The sequence below is a fragment of the Brienomyrus brachyistius genome, chromosome 2 (genome assembly GCF_023856365.1).
Source record: "Brienomyrus brachyistius isolate T26 chromosome 2, BBRACH_0.4, whole genome shotgun sequence".
Taxonomy (NCBI): Eukaryota; Metazoa; Chordata; class Actinopteri; order Osteoglossiformes; family Mormyridae; genus Brienomyrus; species Brienomyrus brachyistius.
Window position 1 is genome coordinate 8,102,899 of NC_064534.1, and position 19,233 is coordinate 8,122,131.

The 19,233-nt window shown below is 41.4% G+C and overlaps 2 protein-coding genes across 3 annotated transcripts in view; both read left to right on the top strand.

The window, feature by feature from the left end:
* Nucleotides 1-1,159: 1,159 nt before the first annotated feature.
* On the top strand, nt 1,160-13,562 carry LOC125720207 (phospholipid phosphatase 1). Its single transcript, XM_048995406.1, has 7 exons — nt 1,160-2,613; nt 2,750-2,835; nt 8,618-8,769; nt 9,097-9,392; nt 10,491-10,548; nt 11,688-11,864; nt 12,093-13,562. The coding sequence occupies exons 2-7, from the start codon at nt 2,778-2,780 to the stop codon at nt 12,210-12,212; spliced, it is 861 nt and encodes a 286-aa protein (XP_048851363.1). The 5' UTR covers nt 1,160-2,613; nt 2,750-2,777; the 3' UTR covers nt 12,213-13,562.
* A 4,749-nt stretch (nt 13,563-18,311) lies between these two features.
* rnf165b (ring finger protein 165b) overlaps nt 18,312-19,233 on the top strand; it is a 28,175-nt gene continuing 27,253 nt past the window's right edge. The window contains exon 1 of one of the 2 annotated variants that reach the window (XR_007385388.1): nt 18,312-19,233. Coding sequence is in view for 1 of the 2 variants with exons in the window: in XM_048995382.1 (XP_048851339.1) it covers nt 19,173-19,233 (61 nt within the window). In the remaining variant the exon portion in view is untranslated. The other variant, XM_048995382.1, reaches the window with a different exon arrangement.

The window sequence follows — 19,233 nt, forward strand, 5'->3', positions numbered from 1 at the left end:
AAAGAAAGATAGAAATAATGTTTTTTTTTATTTGAATGAGAGGGGGCTGAATTCATCACATAATGTCAGTAATTTTCAAATATCTAAGGAGGTTCCATGCACATTGTATCTGTCACAAACTTGGGAATTCGTATCCTGGGGGGCAGGGCATGGTGCAAAGAAACACAATGGTTTATTACAGGAACAGAAAACAAATGGACCACGGGGAGTCAAAACACAAAATAGGAAAAACAAAGACTAACTACAAAAAGGTAAAGGGCAACAAGGAGCAGGCAGGCGGGGAACAAAATAAAATAATTAAACAACACAGGGGAACTTGTAACATTCTGAAACACACCTACTGAAATGCACATGAAATACAAATGAAACACTGGAGCAGTGTTTCCCAACCCAGTCCATGTTTTTGCTTCCTCTCAGCTCCTAGTGCACATACACCAGGTATTCGATGTTCCTGATTGGCTGGTAGCTGGGAGGGAGCAAAAACGTGGACTGTTCGGGGTCCCCAAGGACTGGGTTGGAAAACACTGCACTAGAGAAACAAAATCTACACAATACAGAAACAGATGAAGCAGCATTTGAACGCACAAGAGAGGGGTTAGTGACTGCACACTCAGCTCATTGAGCCATGAGGCAGTCTAGGGACAGGGGAGACACACTAAGGACTTTGACATTGAGGAGGAATGGGATGGCCGGCAACATCTGCTGGCCAAACAGGGAAGAGACATGAAAGACTGGGATGGACGGGTGCAGACCCTGACAGTATCTCAGTAAGCGACTGCAAAATGAAAAACATGAATTAACTGAAATGGTGAGGTTTTTACAGCCAAAGACAGGCTACTTGGTTCTTTTGTTACCAGCTTTATTAGCCTTCTGGGATTACTGTGTAGTACAATTCATGTGGCACAAACCATTAAAAGGCTGACTGTACTAAAAAAACAAGTAGGTTAACAGAGAATCATATTCAGAACTGGGATTAGGCCTTCCGATCAGCTCAAAGCATAGATAAATTAATAAAAAGCAAGGAGATAATATTTGTTCCAGCTAAAAACATAAACCAACAGTCATCAACGTTCCAAATGCTAATCCTGGTCAGGATGTCCTGCAGCCTAGTCGAATTTGCTCATGTCACAAGTCAGGAATAGTTCCTGGATGGAATGCTAGTCCACTGCGTGGAACATGCACAGACACAAATATATGTTTGAATCCATATCTTCATATGCATTGTCCCCCAAATTTAATGCTTAAAGCACACTTGACTGAACGTGTCTGTATCGTTTAAGTTTATACTTATTAGTTGATAAATGGGCCAAAATTCCATTTTTTGTATTTCTAATGGACACAACACAGTTATTAATGTTTTGCGAGATTTCGTAAATGTTTTTCTTTTGTTTTTTTCCCTCCCATGTCCCCTCCCGGACTCCGTAGACATGGGGGTATTCCATGCATATTAACCTATTATATTTGCAAATATGGTGTAATACCCTCCCGCAAAAATATCTGAGTGTTTTGATTTTCCACAGATCAATGGTGGCAACCCTATTTTCATCCTTGCCGTTTAATTAGGATCTTGGTGTTTACTGAAACATCAGCTGTAACAAAACATTTTCATGCTTAAAGGCCACTGAAAGTCAAAAGCCATTGAGGCGTAGCAGGGGACGTGCTTGTTGAGGGCCATGTAATCGACTTCACGGATGTTTCATGTGTACATGGGGGCGCTGAAATACAAATTGTTTATGGCTTTCTCTCTTCTCTCATCATCATCATAGAATATATGTAGGAGTACCGTGTGCGTTTAGGGTGGGCGGGGGGAATCGAGGCTAATTTGGTCTTTACCAGTGTAGGAAAAAACCTTCTCCCTTGATCAATATGCATATTCAGCTGCATTTGTGCCAAGTAATTTTACGTAAACATATAACTATTATAGTATGGTCCGTAAATAAGAGTACCATGATTCCGTACAGCACACGACAGTCTGTTTTTGTACAGGTACTTTACTCACTCTGATCTAACGAGTGCAACAGAGTAACATACTCGGTGTAACAAGATCATACCACGTAATTTTAACTTGGAGAATACGCGGAATTTATCAACTAACAGATACCAGGTTGTAATATCCGGCAGCAATATTAAACCCAGTAAAAATAGACTGCAACATGAAAATAGGCTACCTTAAAGCAACAAAGATCAGAAACTATATTATATATTCCTACATAAATACTGGGATTGCATATTTAAAGCAATTATAATAACTAAATATCTCATATTAAATGCTAAAAACGAATAACGAAATTTATTAAGAAATAAGAAAACTTTAATCTGCGATGGTTCTGTAATTACTTTGAATTACAATCTATAATCGTAATTACATGTTGCGGGTTCAATCTGGTATAACGAAACTCGCACCTGATAAACAGAGCTTCAGGGTCTGGTTTTATTGCCGTGGCGTAATGACGAACGGGGGACACGAGGGCATGATAAGGCGTGGCACGCGTGAGGGGCGTGGCGCGGCGCGGGAGGAGGAGCCAAGGGGCAAAGTTGTGCCGGCTGGCTGCGAGCATCACGCGACGCAGATCTGCGCGGACGTGCCGAAGGAGGAGCGCCGCGCTCTATAAGGTCTGTGCCGGCTGCGGTGGGCGAACGGGCCGCCGGGCGTGCGTCATCCTCCTCACCTCCCTGCTGTCTTTGTCTCACTCCTTCTTTTGTTCTCCGTTTTTAAAACAATTTGGCGGTGACCTGACATTTTTCAAAGGGGACCCTAGAGGAACGACGAATACAAGATGTTTGAAACGGAACAAATCCTGCTGGTTCTGCTGGATATACTCTGCCTTGGATTGGGTACGTACCGGATCATTACCGGGTCTGTCATGGGTCATCCTCCGCGGGGCTTGGGGACGGCGACCTTTGTTTATAGTTTGTATCCCTCGTATTCAAAGCCGTCCCGTAGATGTCTTAGAATAATTCACTCTGCTTCACACGCTCAAGATAAATGAGTGTCTTGTTGGACTTGGTAGGTCCTATTTTAAAAGGAGGCTGATGATGTGCCTGTCCAGGTAGAGATAAACGCTTTAAAATGGGATCTCAGTGAATAAAACTAATTCTAAGTGACTGAGGTGGTCGCTGTAGTCTCGGAGGCCCGTGAAGACCGATTTGATCGGTTCACATGAATAACTGAGACCTGTTAATTAATTAAAAAGAATTGGCGTTAATAATTAACATTTTAATGACATGAGAGGGGGAAAAAACAAAGTCATCTCATTTGGAGCAGTGTTGTAAGATATTGCGGCGTTGTGAAAGAGCCGTAACTGTAAAAACAAAGATCATTTGTGTCACTGTAAAGGAGTGATTTACGAGGTTAAACGTGGAAGGTGCCGCACGCTGTGCCCAACCACGCCACAAAGTGATGTGTGCGCTTATGAAAGGCCAACATTTATGCAAGGGGTCTGGAGGATCTTTTTAAATTAAGCTGATTTTTTTTCTTTAATTTTATTTCTTGTGTTAATCCCCCTTGAAATACCCAGGGATCGTTTGTTTTTCTGCTTTATCAAACTATAACATCTATAACAACAACTATTATCAGCTATATTTGAAGTGTATTTGTAGTGATGGCGCAAAGGTAAACACATCTTTATATTTGCATCGTATATCGAAATATAACTGGATAAACCGGTATATGCTGGTATATGCTGGGCTAGTTCTGTGCTCCCATTGCTTCTTGTCTTCTGACACGTTCAAAATGTTTCCAGTCTTTATAGATGTTAATCAAATCTTTGTTTTGGGTATTGTTAGAAGATGTAAGTAATTGTACAGGTGGATTTGTAAATGGTTGAGTACCAGTGACGGTCCCTGTATTTTATGCAGAAATGCAGGAAAACCTTTTGTTATGGTCAAATAACAGCACAATACACAAGTGTACACTTGATATCATCTATAAAGGCGACTTATTCAGATGTCATGGCACAGTCTAGTATTACCCACTACTCAGGAAGTCACGTGAGCTGTAAATATCCGTACAGCAGAGTGCTGAAGACTTACTATTGCTGGCATGCTACTGTGTAATTTTAAAAGCTGTACCTTTGCTTTCGATAGCTTGGCACCTCAGAGAATTTTATTCTTACCTGTATGGTTGTATGCATTCGAATTGTGTGTTCCATAGCTGTGTGCTACGCTAATATTTGATTACGTGTAGCTTAGGGGCAAGAGATACTCCATATTCTTTGTAGAATGGTGAATTTTTAATGCTGAGCCTGAAATTAAGCAATTCCTAAGGAGGAATGTTGTAGCAGCAGAGAAGAAAAATGTGTGATAATAACAAAACACTATCAGATGCATATGGCTGATGCTTTCATGGGGGATAATGTAAAGTCTACTATGTAATATAACATGTCCAAATCACAGAGAAAGTGATGTGGAGATTGAATATTAAGCCAAAATTGCATTAGTAAAATATCACATCCAGGTATATTAACACAAAGCTCTTTATAACCAGGAAAAGGCAATATTGCTAAATTTCTTTTTTCCCCATATCTGTTGATACTAGGGCCATAAATGTCCACATATTCACCGTGTACCGGTTTGCACATCATTTTCAGTTCAATGCATGCAGTGAAACCAATTTAAAATCACATTTAGATGTGAAAACATTATGCCTATTGAGGCTGTGAGTAGATTTGCTTCTAATGCTGGTTAGTTCAGTCATAATCTGCAGTTTGGGAGCATTTTGGCGTTTTAGTAAATTACAGCAGCACCAGAGAGAGAGTAGTTCATAAGATGGAGACTGTCTTGCTGAACTGTACCGAGATATTGCTGGAAAGGCATCCAACAGGCCAACCGTTTGACATGACATCATCTGAATGGGTGTATGATTGGAGCGAGGCAGAAACGGTTACTCTCCCTATGGCATTTAAGGCGCTTTTGTCAGGAAATTCAGACTGAGCTAAGAAAAATATGCGGCTGTACTCGGTAGTAGGGAACACCGTGTTTAGACAGGATTTAGTTCATTATGATTTTTAGGATGTCGTATTTTTGGTTTAAATACTTCATGTGTTTTCTAACTATTTGTTATTCAAATAAGTTAACAGGCAGTTCGTCTTTGGCTCCGAACTGGTCCAAATTGTGTTTGCGGTTTTAATAATAAATTGAAACCTGACACATTTGAAAATGAAATTCTGTGACCCTGTTTTATTATTATTATTATTAATATTGTGTCTAATACAGTGCAGTTTGTGCTGTAATTTTTTTTCCATATTGAATGTGGAATTCCTAATTATCGGTGTCTGACTGTAAGCTCTTGCATTCTGTCTGGCTGGATGGCAGTGGTTCAGGTGGTAAAACCAGTCGCACAGTACTTCCTTTTAGTTGGCACAAGTTTTAAAAAAAATTTTTTTTTTTACAAATATAAACCACGTACAGGATACATGCGTAATCAGGTAAAGGAAGAACAATTACATGTTACACCCATAAATTGTTACACCTCATGTTTCTTTGAAGAAATGTGAGAAAGAAGGAACGGAATTTAATAGCTTTTGTTTGTGAATAAAAAAATTCCCCATACAAAATGAAGAAGTTTCGTTTACACGGCATCAGTCTATTGCCTGTTGCACTCTAAACTGCAAAAAGTACCATCACATCAATGTTTTTTACCTTGTTTTGTCACTGACACCTTATTAAAAATGTGTTTTGGCTGCTGAGTGGAAACCTGTTATATTGACGTTTGTTTTTGTTATTTAATTGGGATCACAAAAAATGCCAAAAGTCTTGTATTTTGTTTGGCTACTTATGTTTAAGGTTAAGGTTGGGTAAAGGTTGTCATTGTAGGGATTAGGGGTTTTCCTGTAGAAATAGCTGGACGTTCCTCATATATATATCAACACAAAAGTTTGTGTGTGTTACATTATTTTGTGGGGACCAGATTTTCCCACAATGTGATTTTAAAAACCTGAAACTTTTTACCTTGTAGGGACATTTTTTCCAGTCTCCACAAGGATAACCTCAGTTTGCATTCCCTAGTTTTTTTTTTTTTATTTATCAAAAGAATGCTAAAAGATATGAATATGTGGACTGTGAGTGAGCATATGTGCATTACGTTGTGGGGACATATATTCCGCAGATCATAATCAAAGCTGAATTTGTCTCGACGAGTCTCAGGTGCTGAAGAGAAGCACTGATTTCCTGGTGGTTGTGGCAGACTGATTATACAGCAAGTCGTGAAGCAGAATTGCGAGTGTGATTCGTTTATACTTATGGGAAAAGTAGAGAGCTGTGGGAGGTACATGCTGAAACTTCTCTGTCGGTTTTAGTTCTTTGCAAAGAGGCACTAGTCTCTGCTTCGTCTCAGTACCTGATTCGTAGCATATTTTTTTGCATACAGAGGACGATGTACCAGAACCGGTCCAATCAGCATCTGTGCCCTGTGCTTGTGACAGATAAAGGTCTTTATTTCTGTGTTTATCATTTTGAGATATACTCAAGATGTTTCTGATTATAGAACGAGCGGCATGGTAACCTTGGGGTGGGGTCTTCATGTCTGTTGCTGGCTGCTGGCCCACTCACCACTTCCACCCTCATCAGGATCCTGCCACTGTTAATCGGTCGTTAGTATGGCGCCATCCTTTTTAACGACACGAGATATTCAAGCCACCGCATGGGGAGCCGTGTTGTAAGATATTGCAGTGTTGTGAAAAGAATTGGGACCTGAGGCTAAACTGTTGTGGAAGACTGTACAGCTCTGTTTAAACAGGCTGCTGTTTGCTGGGCTTCTCTTGTTATGATTCATTTGCAGGGTGATTTGATAAAGCAGTCTGGTGAGGAGTGTGGGCCTCTGTTTAGGCAGCACAAGTGGAGGCTTGTGATTGTCAGGTATTTGGCTGAATCAGTAACACTGGCTGTGATTCTGCTAACAGTACAGTTTTTGGATGCGCCTGAAGTGCATTCTGGGTAGATCAGCTTCGGATCTCCTGGTTTTAAGGTCTCGTATAACGTCTCCTTTCTCACTGGGGATGGTATCATGCTCATTCAGTACTCCTTGGAAGGAGCTCTCGCTTCTCCTTCAGGGGTCACAGACTTAAGTCATACTGGTCGTGTTACACTGAATAATTAGGCTAATGAACATGAATGTCAAGAGGTTCAGTCTCTGGCAGATGAAGGAGTTTGAGGAACTTTTCCTCATCTGAATTTCAGATGGAAGACAGAAATGCCTTATATGAGAACCCGTCCTAGATAATGAGACTTGCAGCTATTTTATGTTCACACCGCTGTGTGCTTTATTGCCTGTGGTTGTGTACATCACGCTACCATCCATAATGACGATGCACAAGCTTCCATAAGTCCGGGCAGGTGTCGGTATAAAGTGCGAACCAGTGGTTCTTTAATACAGATTGGCCATGCTGTCCACATACCTATAATACATAATATTTTTATATCGAAATACATAATTATTGAACAGCTAATCAAATTTTTCAGCAATGTAGTTTTGCAAATTGCAGAGAGCTGCTCCGTTCCAAACCGCGTGTGGGGCAGGATTTGAGACTTACTAATTCTTATGTTCTACGCGTAGTGTCTGTGTAACAGTGTGGATCTGTTTCCAGTGGCTGTACAGAAGCCTTAAGGGGCAAGAATATGGCACTGAGCTCATTGTAGATGCAGCAAATTCCTAACTTAATTCTAAAGAATTGCAAGCCCAAACCGTGCAAGGTTCTGACCTAAGGAATTATCAGAATGTAAATGTGTTTTCACAGATAATTTGTAATATTGGGGATTGACACAAAAAGTTGTTTGACCTGTAGTATCCTGTTATAATTGTGATCGACTTTGGGGAAAGTGTTCTAATTACTCAAAATGATAATATTGTAATAATGATTCAAATTCAAGTCTTTTGCTGAGACAGGCTGAAGTGTGTCGCTGTCAGTAGCCAGTCTTTCCGCAATGCTTTCTCAAGAAATGTACAACTTTTATAATCTTTTTAATCTTTAGGTTTACCACTCCAATTCGTGCGCTGCATGTTGCGTAGCCTGTGGCTTCGAACTAATCGAAAAATGCAATTGCATGATATCGTAGAAAATCTCAGTATTGATCAAAGATGGCATTTAATGGTATTTGTGAAGAATATGACCTTTTGATCATAGCTGTTTTTTTTTTTTATAGTGTAACACAATCTTTGTGAGTATAATACTGTCATATCAATGAGGAGTTAAAATGACTGCAGTATAGCAGACTTGAACCAGAGTTTTTCCTTTATACTTTTGCCAGTATCTCATTGGTTTGCTGCTAGGCTGCCATTGTAAATACGAAATTGTTCTTGATGATTTGCCTGCTTAAATTAATAGTACCAGTCGGGGTTAGGACTCTGTCATTTAGTCTTTGTAGATCTGATGTAGCCTAATGTGAAAAGTACACTCCAGGTTGTTTTTTAAAACTCTGGTATAAAGGGTCCGATGAGAGTTGAATGCTGCTTTGCTTGTGTTGTGATTTCATGCAGCTGCTTTGCAAAAAAGTGTGTAAAATAGGTGTTTGAATGTTTGAACCCCTGTTTTCTTTGTTAAATGCACTTGCTTTTGGAGTAGATTTTGGTATGACATGTTTGATTTTTGTTTTGTGTGTATTTTCTCTTTGCTCTTCCTAGCTGGACTCCCATTTGCAATACTCACGTCCCAACACAATGCATTCAAAAGAGGATTTTTCTGTAGCGATGACTCTATCAGGTACCCCTTTAAGGAAGACACCATCTCCTACCAGTTGTTGGGGGGTGTGATGATTCCATTCACAGTAATTGTTGTAAGTATTATGGACCTCCTGGACCTTAATGGTCTCTTCTGTTCTTTTTGTGTCCCCCCCATGCAATACGGCTGTTTTCTGCAACTCCAGGAAGTGCTGACATATGTGTACATATTGCTGACATGTGTACCTCCAAAGCTAGTTTATTAATAAGGCTTTGACACTCTTATAATTATATAGAGATAGCACTTAGTCCTATATTTGGTATTTATTTGTTAAATGCATATTTTGTTGAAAATGCCATGTGTGTTAATATCATCTGTCGTCCCCGATATCCATGTGATAGTCCCAAGGGTTCATGCTGATCTGTTTCTCGTGTTCCTGCAGCTCGTGTGTGGGGAGTGTCTCCTTGTCACGCAGAGTCACCCAAGTCAACAAGTGAATTCCCAGTCCTCGCTCCTTGGCTGTTACCTGAGAGCCGTCTATAAAGCTCTGGGCAGCTTTGTGTTCGGCATGGCTGTGAGCCAGTCCCTCACCGACATCGCCAAGTATTCCATTGGCCGACTGAGGCCGCACTTCCTGGCGGTGTGCCAACCTGCCCTGGGCCCCAATGACTGCATGTCGGGTCGATACATCGAAAATGCCACGTGCTTGGGGGACGAGAGCTTGGTTAACGAGGCCAGGTGAGTGGCAGGGAAAAGATCCACGGCAAGGCCCCCCACAGCATGTTCACAGGAAGCACTGTCCCAATCCCTTTGGGAATTCTGTTGGATTTTGCCAGAAAACACCAACTATGGAGACTGTTGAGTTCCGTAGTGATTTTTGGGTTTAAAAAAACTTTTCACTGTGCAGCAAAGTGCTTTTCTACCATTGTGCTTGAAGGAAATATTCAAAGAAATATTCAAAACAAAGGAAAACAAACTAGTACAAAAAGAAAATTGATAAGAATAACAAAATAAAATGTAAAACAAAGTAATAGAATTAAACTAGATAAAATGACTGCTAAATATACAATAAAGAAATGGAGACCACTGTTCAGGCGAAAAATATGTAATTTTTTGTACTGAATGATAGAAGTGCTGTAATGACCTGTTAGCTATGGTGTGGATTAAATATGATACATATAGCAGCAGAATTATGAAACTGAAGACAATGAGAAGATGCACCCGCTTCGATATCTGAGAAGTGTACATGTTCGTTTCAGTGTCTCAGCCCGACTGCGTCCCACCAGAAAGATAAGCGGTTCTTTGCTTCTACAGCCAAGGACGCATCACAGTGTTTTTCCGGAAGACTGTCTGAAAAACCTGATAAAATGCCACTCGGTTCCTGTAGAAGGTCACACAGTGTTAAACACCAAGTACAAGTGAGAAAGGCAACGTATGAAACGTATTAAAAAGCCCTACAGTAACTTTCACTGCACTGCATTATGGGGATCTGCCATGTGCTATGGTCACATGACGCTCACATGACCCTAGTTTATTAATCTTTATGTGTAGTTGGATTATACCGAACCCTTTTTAAAAGCAGGAATTCGTGAGCATTTTCCCCTTCTAGCTCAGCTAATTTAATCTGTTTTCCAATCAGATGTACCAGATGAAGCACAGTAGTCTTGTTCTTTCACCTCTGTAGTTCTCACACGCCTGTAAGTATAGTCTTGCAGTGCTTGCACCCTGAATATTTTGGCAGCCTATAAACACACTGGGCTGCTCACTTATTCGCGATCAGCCCCGCGGATGTGATGCCCACCTTGTGATTTTCAGTCTCTTCATTTTCTCTTGCAGGGTGTCCTTCTACTCGGGCCACTCGTCCTTCTCCATGTACTGCATGGTGTTTCTCGCTGTGAGTATCTCTTCCCTTCAGCCGTCTAGCGCCACAATGGGTCCGTGTTCTATTGTCACACACAAGGAGGTTGACTTGTGACTCTGGCACCTTTTCAAAAGCCAGTGGATTTGTGGGTAATTATGGGAATAAGATAGAAAGAAAAGAAGTGAAACTGTTAGTAGTTTCATGTCTGTTTATTTTGTGTGTGTATTCGTGTTTTAACTTTGATATCAAGAATGATGTTTTTGTGGTAGAGGGTCGTGCCATAAGTCATTCTGTCGTGGCAGTGTTGGACTCAGCAGATTAGTACGACTGTGATTCCTGTTCCTGTGATTAGAAGGCCTGCAGTTTCGCTCCTGTTGTTGAAAGATTGGTTTCAGTGTTGGGCCTTTTCCCCAGTTGCTCTAGGGCCTGCTTTCTCAATCTAAGCTAAATAAATATAATAGTTACCATTGTGATTAATGTATCAATTCCATAAAAAAGTGGACAGATAGAAAACATTGTTTTTATCTTCACTAGCCAAATACAGATGAAATTAGTAATTCAACCTTGAAAGTCAGTGGAATTTTCAGTTTAAGGTTTCTCCCTTATATCAACATCAACAGTTTGTGCCTGTATGTGTAAAAAAATGTGCAGTCTGCCATTTTAAACAGTACCATCCAGTATGTTGAAAGCCTGATCAACAGAATGAAATATCACTTCTGGCAACAAAGTCCTCTACATACAGACTCACCCCAACCTCCCTACCACAGTCTGTCTTTCACTCAGAGCCGGTGCTCAGGTTTGGAAAGATGTTGGGGAATATGCCAGATCAGATAAATGGTACAGTCAATCAGCACGGATACCTGTCCAGATCGCCTACGTCTTCCTACTGATGTTATAAGGGTTATAGCTACAGTGGTTGTTCTTCAGATGTGCTTAGCCTACTAGATCATAGGTGACACATGCTCAGAGTGTTTATAGGTAATAATGACAGGCTTGCTGAAGTCCAGTCAGCATAAGGAGCTTGATCTCCAGAGTGGGGTAGAACATCTGGGAACCTGCATGAACGTCAGGCACAGAATTTGTCCCTGATTTTGTCACTTCAAATGTTCTTCTACGTCAACAGTGCAAGTATTTACTTGGAAGGCTCCTGCTGGTTTTTTTTTTTTTTTCAGCTATATCTGCAAGCTCGGCTCCAGATGAAGTGGGCGAGGCTCCTTCGGCCTACGCTGCAGTTCTTCCTGATCTCTGCCTCGGTCTACGTGGGCCTGACGCGTGTGTCTGACTACATGCACCACTGGAGCGATGTTCTCACAGGGCTCCTGCAGGGGGCGCTGGTTGCAGTGCTCGTGGTGAGTGTCGCCCGGGGCAACCGATTAACACTACAGACAGGTCAGACGGGCTGTGGCGTGGTATCAAGTGGCATGCGCTGTAAACTTATCTGCACGGCTGTTAGCACACCTGTAAAAAATGGCAGACAATAAGCTTTTCCTGTCAATGTTTAAAATGTTTAAAAATAGGAAATCCTGAGCCATTGTGCGCTTTTGGCAACTCTCAAACCCTGCCTCTGTGTTTTTCAGGTGTTTTGTGTGTCGGACTTCTTCAAGAAGCCAGCGGCTTTTCAGAAAGAGCCGGAGCTCTCGCAGTCTAGTTTACAGGAAACGCCTGCTAATGGAAACCATTACCATAGCACCCACTAAGATGAGGTGAACTTAAAGAGCAAGGCGGATTGGAAGCAGGAAGTATGGGGGTGAGGGGGTATGCCAGTCAGGGGGTGACTGACAGCGGGGTTACATTGCTTAACGTTGCCTTGGCTAGGCTGCAGCTGCTGCTGCTGATGTCAGCAGTCCTCATGATGTCAGCAGTCCTCATGATGTCAGCAGTCCTCATGATGTCAGCAGTCCTCATGATGTCAGTAGTCCTCATGATGTCAGTGCTGATGTCAGCAGTCCTCATGATGTCAGCGCTGATGTCAGCAGTCCTCATGATGTCAGCGCTGATGTCAGCAGTCCTCATGATGTCAGCAGTCCTCATGATGTACAAATACAGTTAAAGCATGTTCTAGGCATGAAGGATATTAATCACCGTTAAACCTTTTATACTCGTATCAAAAAAATTTAAAAGCGGGGGGGGGGTAGCATTGGCATATGCATCATTTTATTAGGTTTTTGGGGTGGAGGGCTTTAGCAACAGAAATAAGGCAAGACCCTGACTTATTTTGAAACAAATGCACACTAGCGTATTGTATCGTGAGGCCTTAAAGATGCTTAGTCATGCTGTTTGAGAGGAACTAGCTTGACCCGTGTTGAAGGGAACAACGGCGCCATTCATGGAAAACCTTCCTGGTCTGTAAGTGCTTAAATTTAAAAATATCAAAGGCAGTGCAGGTTAAGTGATATACAACTTCCACGCTGGCAGTGGCTAACACTTAAAAAATGCTATTATTAAACTTTCCTGGCCTGCTTCTCTGTATGAATGCTATGTTCAAAGGTAAAGGTCTTCATTCCAGAAGAATGCACAGGGACAGACATTCTATATGGAATATTTGTAGAGGAAAAGCAAAAGGAATCCCCATACAATTCCACTTCCTTCACAAAATTCTGTTGCGGTCAAGTAAATCATTCATTTCTAGAGATGATGTAATAGGCAAGTTTTTACCTACAACTGCCGCTTTTGATAAGGAAGTAAAATTGAGGGTCTGGGGAAGGCCTTTTTATGAATCATGTCATGAGTGAACAATGTATTGCATCATGTTTTATGGAAGGGGAAATCATTGTGCCGAAGTTTTGGTTTTTATGTATGATTTATGTAAAATGTAATTGCTGATTGTGTCGGTTATTTTAAACAAATATATCTGAAACCTGCCATTATACTGTTGTTGATGTTCCGAGTACCAGAACTAACATGAGTGCATGATCTGTGCCTACCAAGACCAAACCATTGTCCTATAATAGTCTAATGGTCTCTAGAACAGCAAGCTGTGAAGGAATCCAAGTAGCTTCATAATCAAAAGAATGCGTAACCTACAATAAATAGCGGTGCATGTTTTACCATCTGTGTCCATGCCATTCGCAAGTGGGGGTCATTCACAAATTAACCAGGTTATATACTATGGAGCTAGCAGGGTAAAGTCCGTTTAATGTCTGTTATGACTGATTCTGACATTTCTGTATCACATCCAGCCCATCCAGATAATATCTAGAAAAGTTCAGGGTGGTAGCCCATGTCTGAAAGGGGCTTTGCCATCTTGCTGAATCCTAAATTCATAATAATCCATCTCAATAAATGCATAAAGCGTGAAATTATACCTCACTTAAACTGCTTCAAGAGACATTGGTGAAGCCAGAAATAGCTAGTTGATGTCCATGCATCTCACAGCTTATCCAGGATGAGTGGGGGGCGGAGCCTATCCTAGGCAGCACTTGAAAGGCAGGTGTGGATCCTGGATGGGATGCTAGTCTTGATGCCAATTTGGTCTATCTTGCATGAACCCACAGTGTCAGCCAGTGAAAAACCCAAGGAACAGGCATATAAAAAAGCTAAACAAGAAGAGCAGATTGAATGTTGAGTAACGCTTTACATTTACTGCACCTTCATAATGCTTTTCTATTGCATTCATAAAACGTTCAGTACACCTTCATAATGTATTCATTATATTCATAAAACATTCATAAACATCATGCATGTATACCATAACATCCTAACATCCCTTAACAGCTGTAATATACATTCATAACAAACATATGATAACAAACATTATAATTGTATAATCATGTAATGTTTGTTATGAATGTATATTAAAGCTGTTAAGGGATGTTAGGATGTTAAGGTGTACTTGCATGCTACTTATGAATGTTCTAACAATGCATTATGAAGGTGCACTGAATGTTCTATGAATGCATTATGAAGGTGCACTGAATGCTATGTATGCATTATGAAGGTGCATGTAATGTAAAGCATTACTGAATGTTGTAAATTACCATCCTACATGTCTTCCATCCACCCATCCACTACATTCCTGTATGTCATATTTCATGTCATTTGTGTTTGACAAGGCTAAGAACAGTTCACTAAATAACAGCTCAAAGCAGCACTTCTTTTCCTAGAAATGTTTTGTGATTTCTTCCCAGAGCCCTGTACTTATACACATTGTTCTCTCCTTGTCCTCCACTGTAATTGCTGGCCTGGTGGAATTTGAATTGCAGTCAAGTATGTCATAAATAACAAGATAATATGTGTTTTGATTTCCATGTGGGTGTGATATTGACCATCTGTTGTCTTGTACCTTCTTCTAAGGTGCTTTTTATATCACGCAACACCATGGAAACATTAGGTTCCACAGCAAGCGTCATATCCACTGTTCTGGAGCATGTGAATAAATTATGGGGAGGACTGGGGGATTGTAAGCCCCCCCGCCCCGCAACAATCACCTGGACCCCCCTAAATTTATGGGTGGAGACATCAACCTTAATGCTCAACCCAAACTTATGCCTTTGGACTGAAATAGGACAAGCATCTACATACTAAAAGCACAGCTTGACTTAAAATGTTTTTTTTTAACATTTCCTTCCAGCAATTTCAAAACGTAAAGGATTTTATCTTTATCTACAGAGCAAAATCTTTTTTGCTTTTGAAAATCAGTTGTTTCCTTCACCATTTGGACCTAAATTTGGCCAGACTGATGCGTCAATTTGCATAAACAAAAACTGGAATGATGATTCATTTCGTGAGACAAAACCAAAGAGGAGGGGGGCACAGCGACTCAGACTGAAAGCTCAAACCGCAGTAATTACGGCCGTCGTTTCTGATGCAGGGCAAGGTAAGAAAGGGTAGCTTCTGTTAGGACAGTAAACAGAGATGTAGGATTAGAGGGTGAGAAGGATATAATTGGGAAGTAGGGAAAAGGAGTAACCACACTGCCATAGTTATCCTTCCCTAACGAACAATAAGATCTTGTTTATGATCATTCACACATCCTCAATGATCAAGGGCTAATGGTAATTAAGCAAGTAACTGTTAACAAATAACAGGTTCATCCTCGGACCCGCCTCACCCCAGGACATGTTAATCCTCTCCATGAGTTGAAACTTACTTAGAAGGCTTTGTTTACATAGTATCGCTCTGAACAGGAAGTGGACAATTCAGATCAAAGCAGTGAGTGACTGACGTGCAGAGCCATGCTAACCTTCTCTGTATCGATTCAGTATTGCTATATAGAAATATAAAATGTAAAGTGGCGTGACCATGGGGGGAATATGCAAACTACTAGGGTGCCAGCTTCTGAGGGGGGGGGCACCAATTTGCCTGCAAATTTCTCTTTGCCAGGGGGAGGTGGCGATGGTATCGTAGGATGCCACATTGGGGAGAACCAGTACTGGCCACATGTCCATACTGCGCCACCCCATTTCATATTGATATAAATTATTTATGTGCGCTTTATATTTAACAACTAGTGGCAGTATTCTAAGGCCACGTGTGGAATAACAGAATAAGCAGCTAGTGTGCTTCAAGACACAGCTCTGTGTGAAAACTGCTATCCACACAATCATCCCGTTAAATCCAGGGGCTGTCGTACACACTCTACATCACACACACACGGACAACCGTACCGCCAGCCTTTCTCTGGCAGCTCTGTCTGAGGGAAGGCTGCCACCATGTGGTACTGACTCAGCTCCGGTTTCACAGCACTAATTACCAGGAAGTAGGCATGTGAGAGTGATATGCAGGACAGAAAAATGCATTTATTTAGCAAACGCTTTTATTCAAAGCATGGAAATAGAGAAAGCAGGGTCAGTCAGTCCCTGTAGCAATTGGTGGCCTTGCCCAGGGGGCCAACATTGAAAACACTCTTCTGATGCTGGGATTTGAACTGACACCATTATGACCACAGGTACATTAGCCAAACCAACAGAGCCACACACTACCCCTGAAATACAGGGGAAAGGAAATACAGAGGCGAAACCGTTTAAGACATGAGAAGTTTCTCAAACGTTCATGGACAAATAGACATTTTAGCTTATGTGAAACATATGCCTTTGCTTGATTAAATGTACAATTAGACAGAGAAGAGGAATCATGAATATAACAGTTACAAAATGGATTCGCGTCATCACTTTCGATGTGTTTTTGTGACATTTCACTGAATTGTCCATTTTTTTATAACAAGGTAAGTTCAGAAACATTTAGTGGCTATTATATGCCTGAAATTACACCAGAAACACAGCGATTCCCCCTGTAAATGAGTTTGAGTGAACATTTCAAAAGAAGGGTTGCAGTAGACTGGCCACCAGGGGAACCAGGCTGCCCACAGTCCTGATGCTGGTATGAGTAGAGAAGTGGGGCAAGATGCTGGGGGTCTACAGTACAACGTTTCAATGAATGTTTAATCCTAGACTGAAGACCCACCATCAAGCTTTTCCATTAGCCATGTAAGTCTTGTCATGTGCTAAAATTAAAATGCATTTAAAGGAAAACAAAGCAGGGAAACATCTCTAAGTGCACATGCAGATCAACAAGAGAAGTAACGCGTTTTTCATAGCTGAGACAGCCTGATATGGCCGATATACAGTGTGTCTTGCACAGTCCTTTGCTGCAAATCAGTCTAACAAGCAAGTTAACCTATATGTCCTGATAAGCTCTTTGAAATATCAAAATCTATTCTAAGGGTAAGGAAATTGCTGTCAAGTGGACCTGCCTTCAGGCCTTGACCTCCAATTCAAGGAAAGATCACCAAGTAATATTCTACAGCATTGGATCGCAAATGTCCAATTTCGAGCTGCCTCAAAGGACACTGGTCAAGTCTAACAATGACCCTTTCAATACAATAGATTTCACTAATGTTTCAGTAAAATATGGTAAAATTTGCTACTAATGAAATTTGCCTGGGGGGGTGGTGGTGCTATCACAGGCAGCACAAGGCTGGAGTACAGGATGCCGGGCCATTCCAAAGCATATATGCATAAAAATGAAATGCTTCAGCCATTTTTGAGGTGTCAATCACCTTCCCTACATGTGTGTGGTCTGCCTGAGGAAACAGAGTGCAACATGTGCAGAACATGCTAACTCTGCAATGGAGAGGGGATGCGAGGCAACAGTACTGCTGTCAGCCACCGCACCACGCGCAAATCACAATAGATGTTTATGATTTGCTGTGCGATATCAATATCTAGTTATAGATTACTAATAACGCTGTCAGTTCAGCTACAAGCGTCTGGCAGGATGTGCTGGGTCACGCAGGGGAGACAGGTAGTGGATATGAAGACAGAGACAGTTAAAAATTCTGAAGGCAAATATAAGGGGACGTGTGGACGGAGAAATTTAAAAGATCCTGAAGGCAGGGAGAAGAGCAATGCTGGCAAGAAGGCTGAGAACAGCTGATGGTTTCTCCGGGGTGAAAGCGACTACACAGCACAGCTAAATTTATGCTCCTTATTTTTCCGTCTTTATATCTATAATTTTATATCTGATGTAGCTTGTTGAGTAATATTAACCATATTTAACTAATGCAATGATTGTAATTTAACCATGCTTGATTTAGATATTAAACTGAAGCAGTTAATGTCACTTAATTTCATATCAGAGTGGCCACATATCTACTGGACCCCTGAGCAAGGGCCCTTAACCCCAGAAGAATGTTTCAGGGATGCAGGATGAATGACTGACCCTGCGCTCAGACCCCGAACTTCCCTCGCACTTCTATATGTGTGTATGCTTTAAAAAACGAGAACAAGATGGGATGTTTTATGTGAATTGGGGTAAAAAAAAAAGTTCATTTTTAAAATGGGCCGAACTCCTTTTCAGTTCAACCTCCTGTGATAACTTATAGGAGGTGCAGTTTTCTGTAAACGTGTATAGTCAGGGAGGTTGTCTGTTGAGATGACTGGCACTACAGTGGTGGTGAGGAGATCTCTAAGCTGTTTTACTTAAAACATATATGGCTACAGGCATGATGTCTGTTAAACTGACTGGTATTAAAATGGGCGGGATTTATAAATAACGTTTTTCCATAAACATGTATTGTCAGGCCTGTTGTCCGTTAAATTGACTGACATTAAAATGGGCGGGATTTATAAATGACGTATTTCCATAAATATGCTTTGTCAGGCCTGTTGTCCGTTAAATTGACTGGCACTAAAATGGGAGGGTTTTTCCAAATGGTGTTGATCCTACGCTTGTATGGTTGGCACAGGCTGTCTGTAAATTTGCAGATAGTAGAAATGCGGATAGGAGGAGGCCCGACCTTTAATGCTGTTATAGAGATTATAAACAGTTTATGAATCGGTTATAAATCATAAATAGGGCAGATGGGGTTTCTAAATGCCTTTTTGAAATAGACTTGTACAGCCAAGGCGTGCCCTAGGTGCATAAGACCGATACTATTGGGCGGTGTTTTTTAAAGCTGCTTTGTGATTGGTCAGAAAGGTCGGGACAGCCTGTCCGTAACGCTGATTGGCAGTGAGAGGGGCGGGCTTTGCGGGCGCAGTCTGCCAGGCGCGGCTCGCTGCACCGGAGCGCTGGCGTCCCGCACTTGGTTCGGTCTTCCTTTGTGTGCGGAGCAGCTGCAGAATCTGGTTCACATTTGAACGCGGAGGGGGTTTGGAAGGGACCATTTTCATGGCCCGTCTGTTTCACAGAGCACAGCGCCTACAGAGGTTCCCAGGATGGTTCTAGTGCATGTCGGATATCTGGTTCTTCCCGTGTTTGGCTCGGTGAGAAATAGAG

Coding starts and splice junctions, on each gene's coding strand:
- LOC125720207 (XM_048995406.1), top strand. CDS start 2,778: ATGTTTGAAACGGAACAAATCCTGCTGGTTCTGCTGGATATACTCTGC. Junction 8,770..9,096: donor TTCCATTCACAGTAATTGTT/GTAAGTATTATG, acceptor GTGTTCCTGCAG/CTCGTGTGTGGGGAGTGTCT. Junction 10,549..11,687: donor ACTGCATGGTGTTTCTCGCT/GTGAGTATCTCT, acceptor TTTTTTTTTCAG/CTATATCTGCAAGCTCGGCT.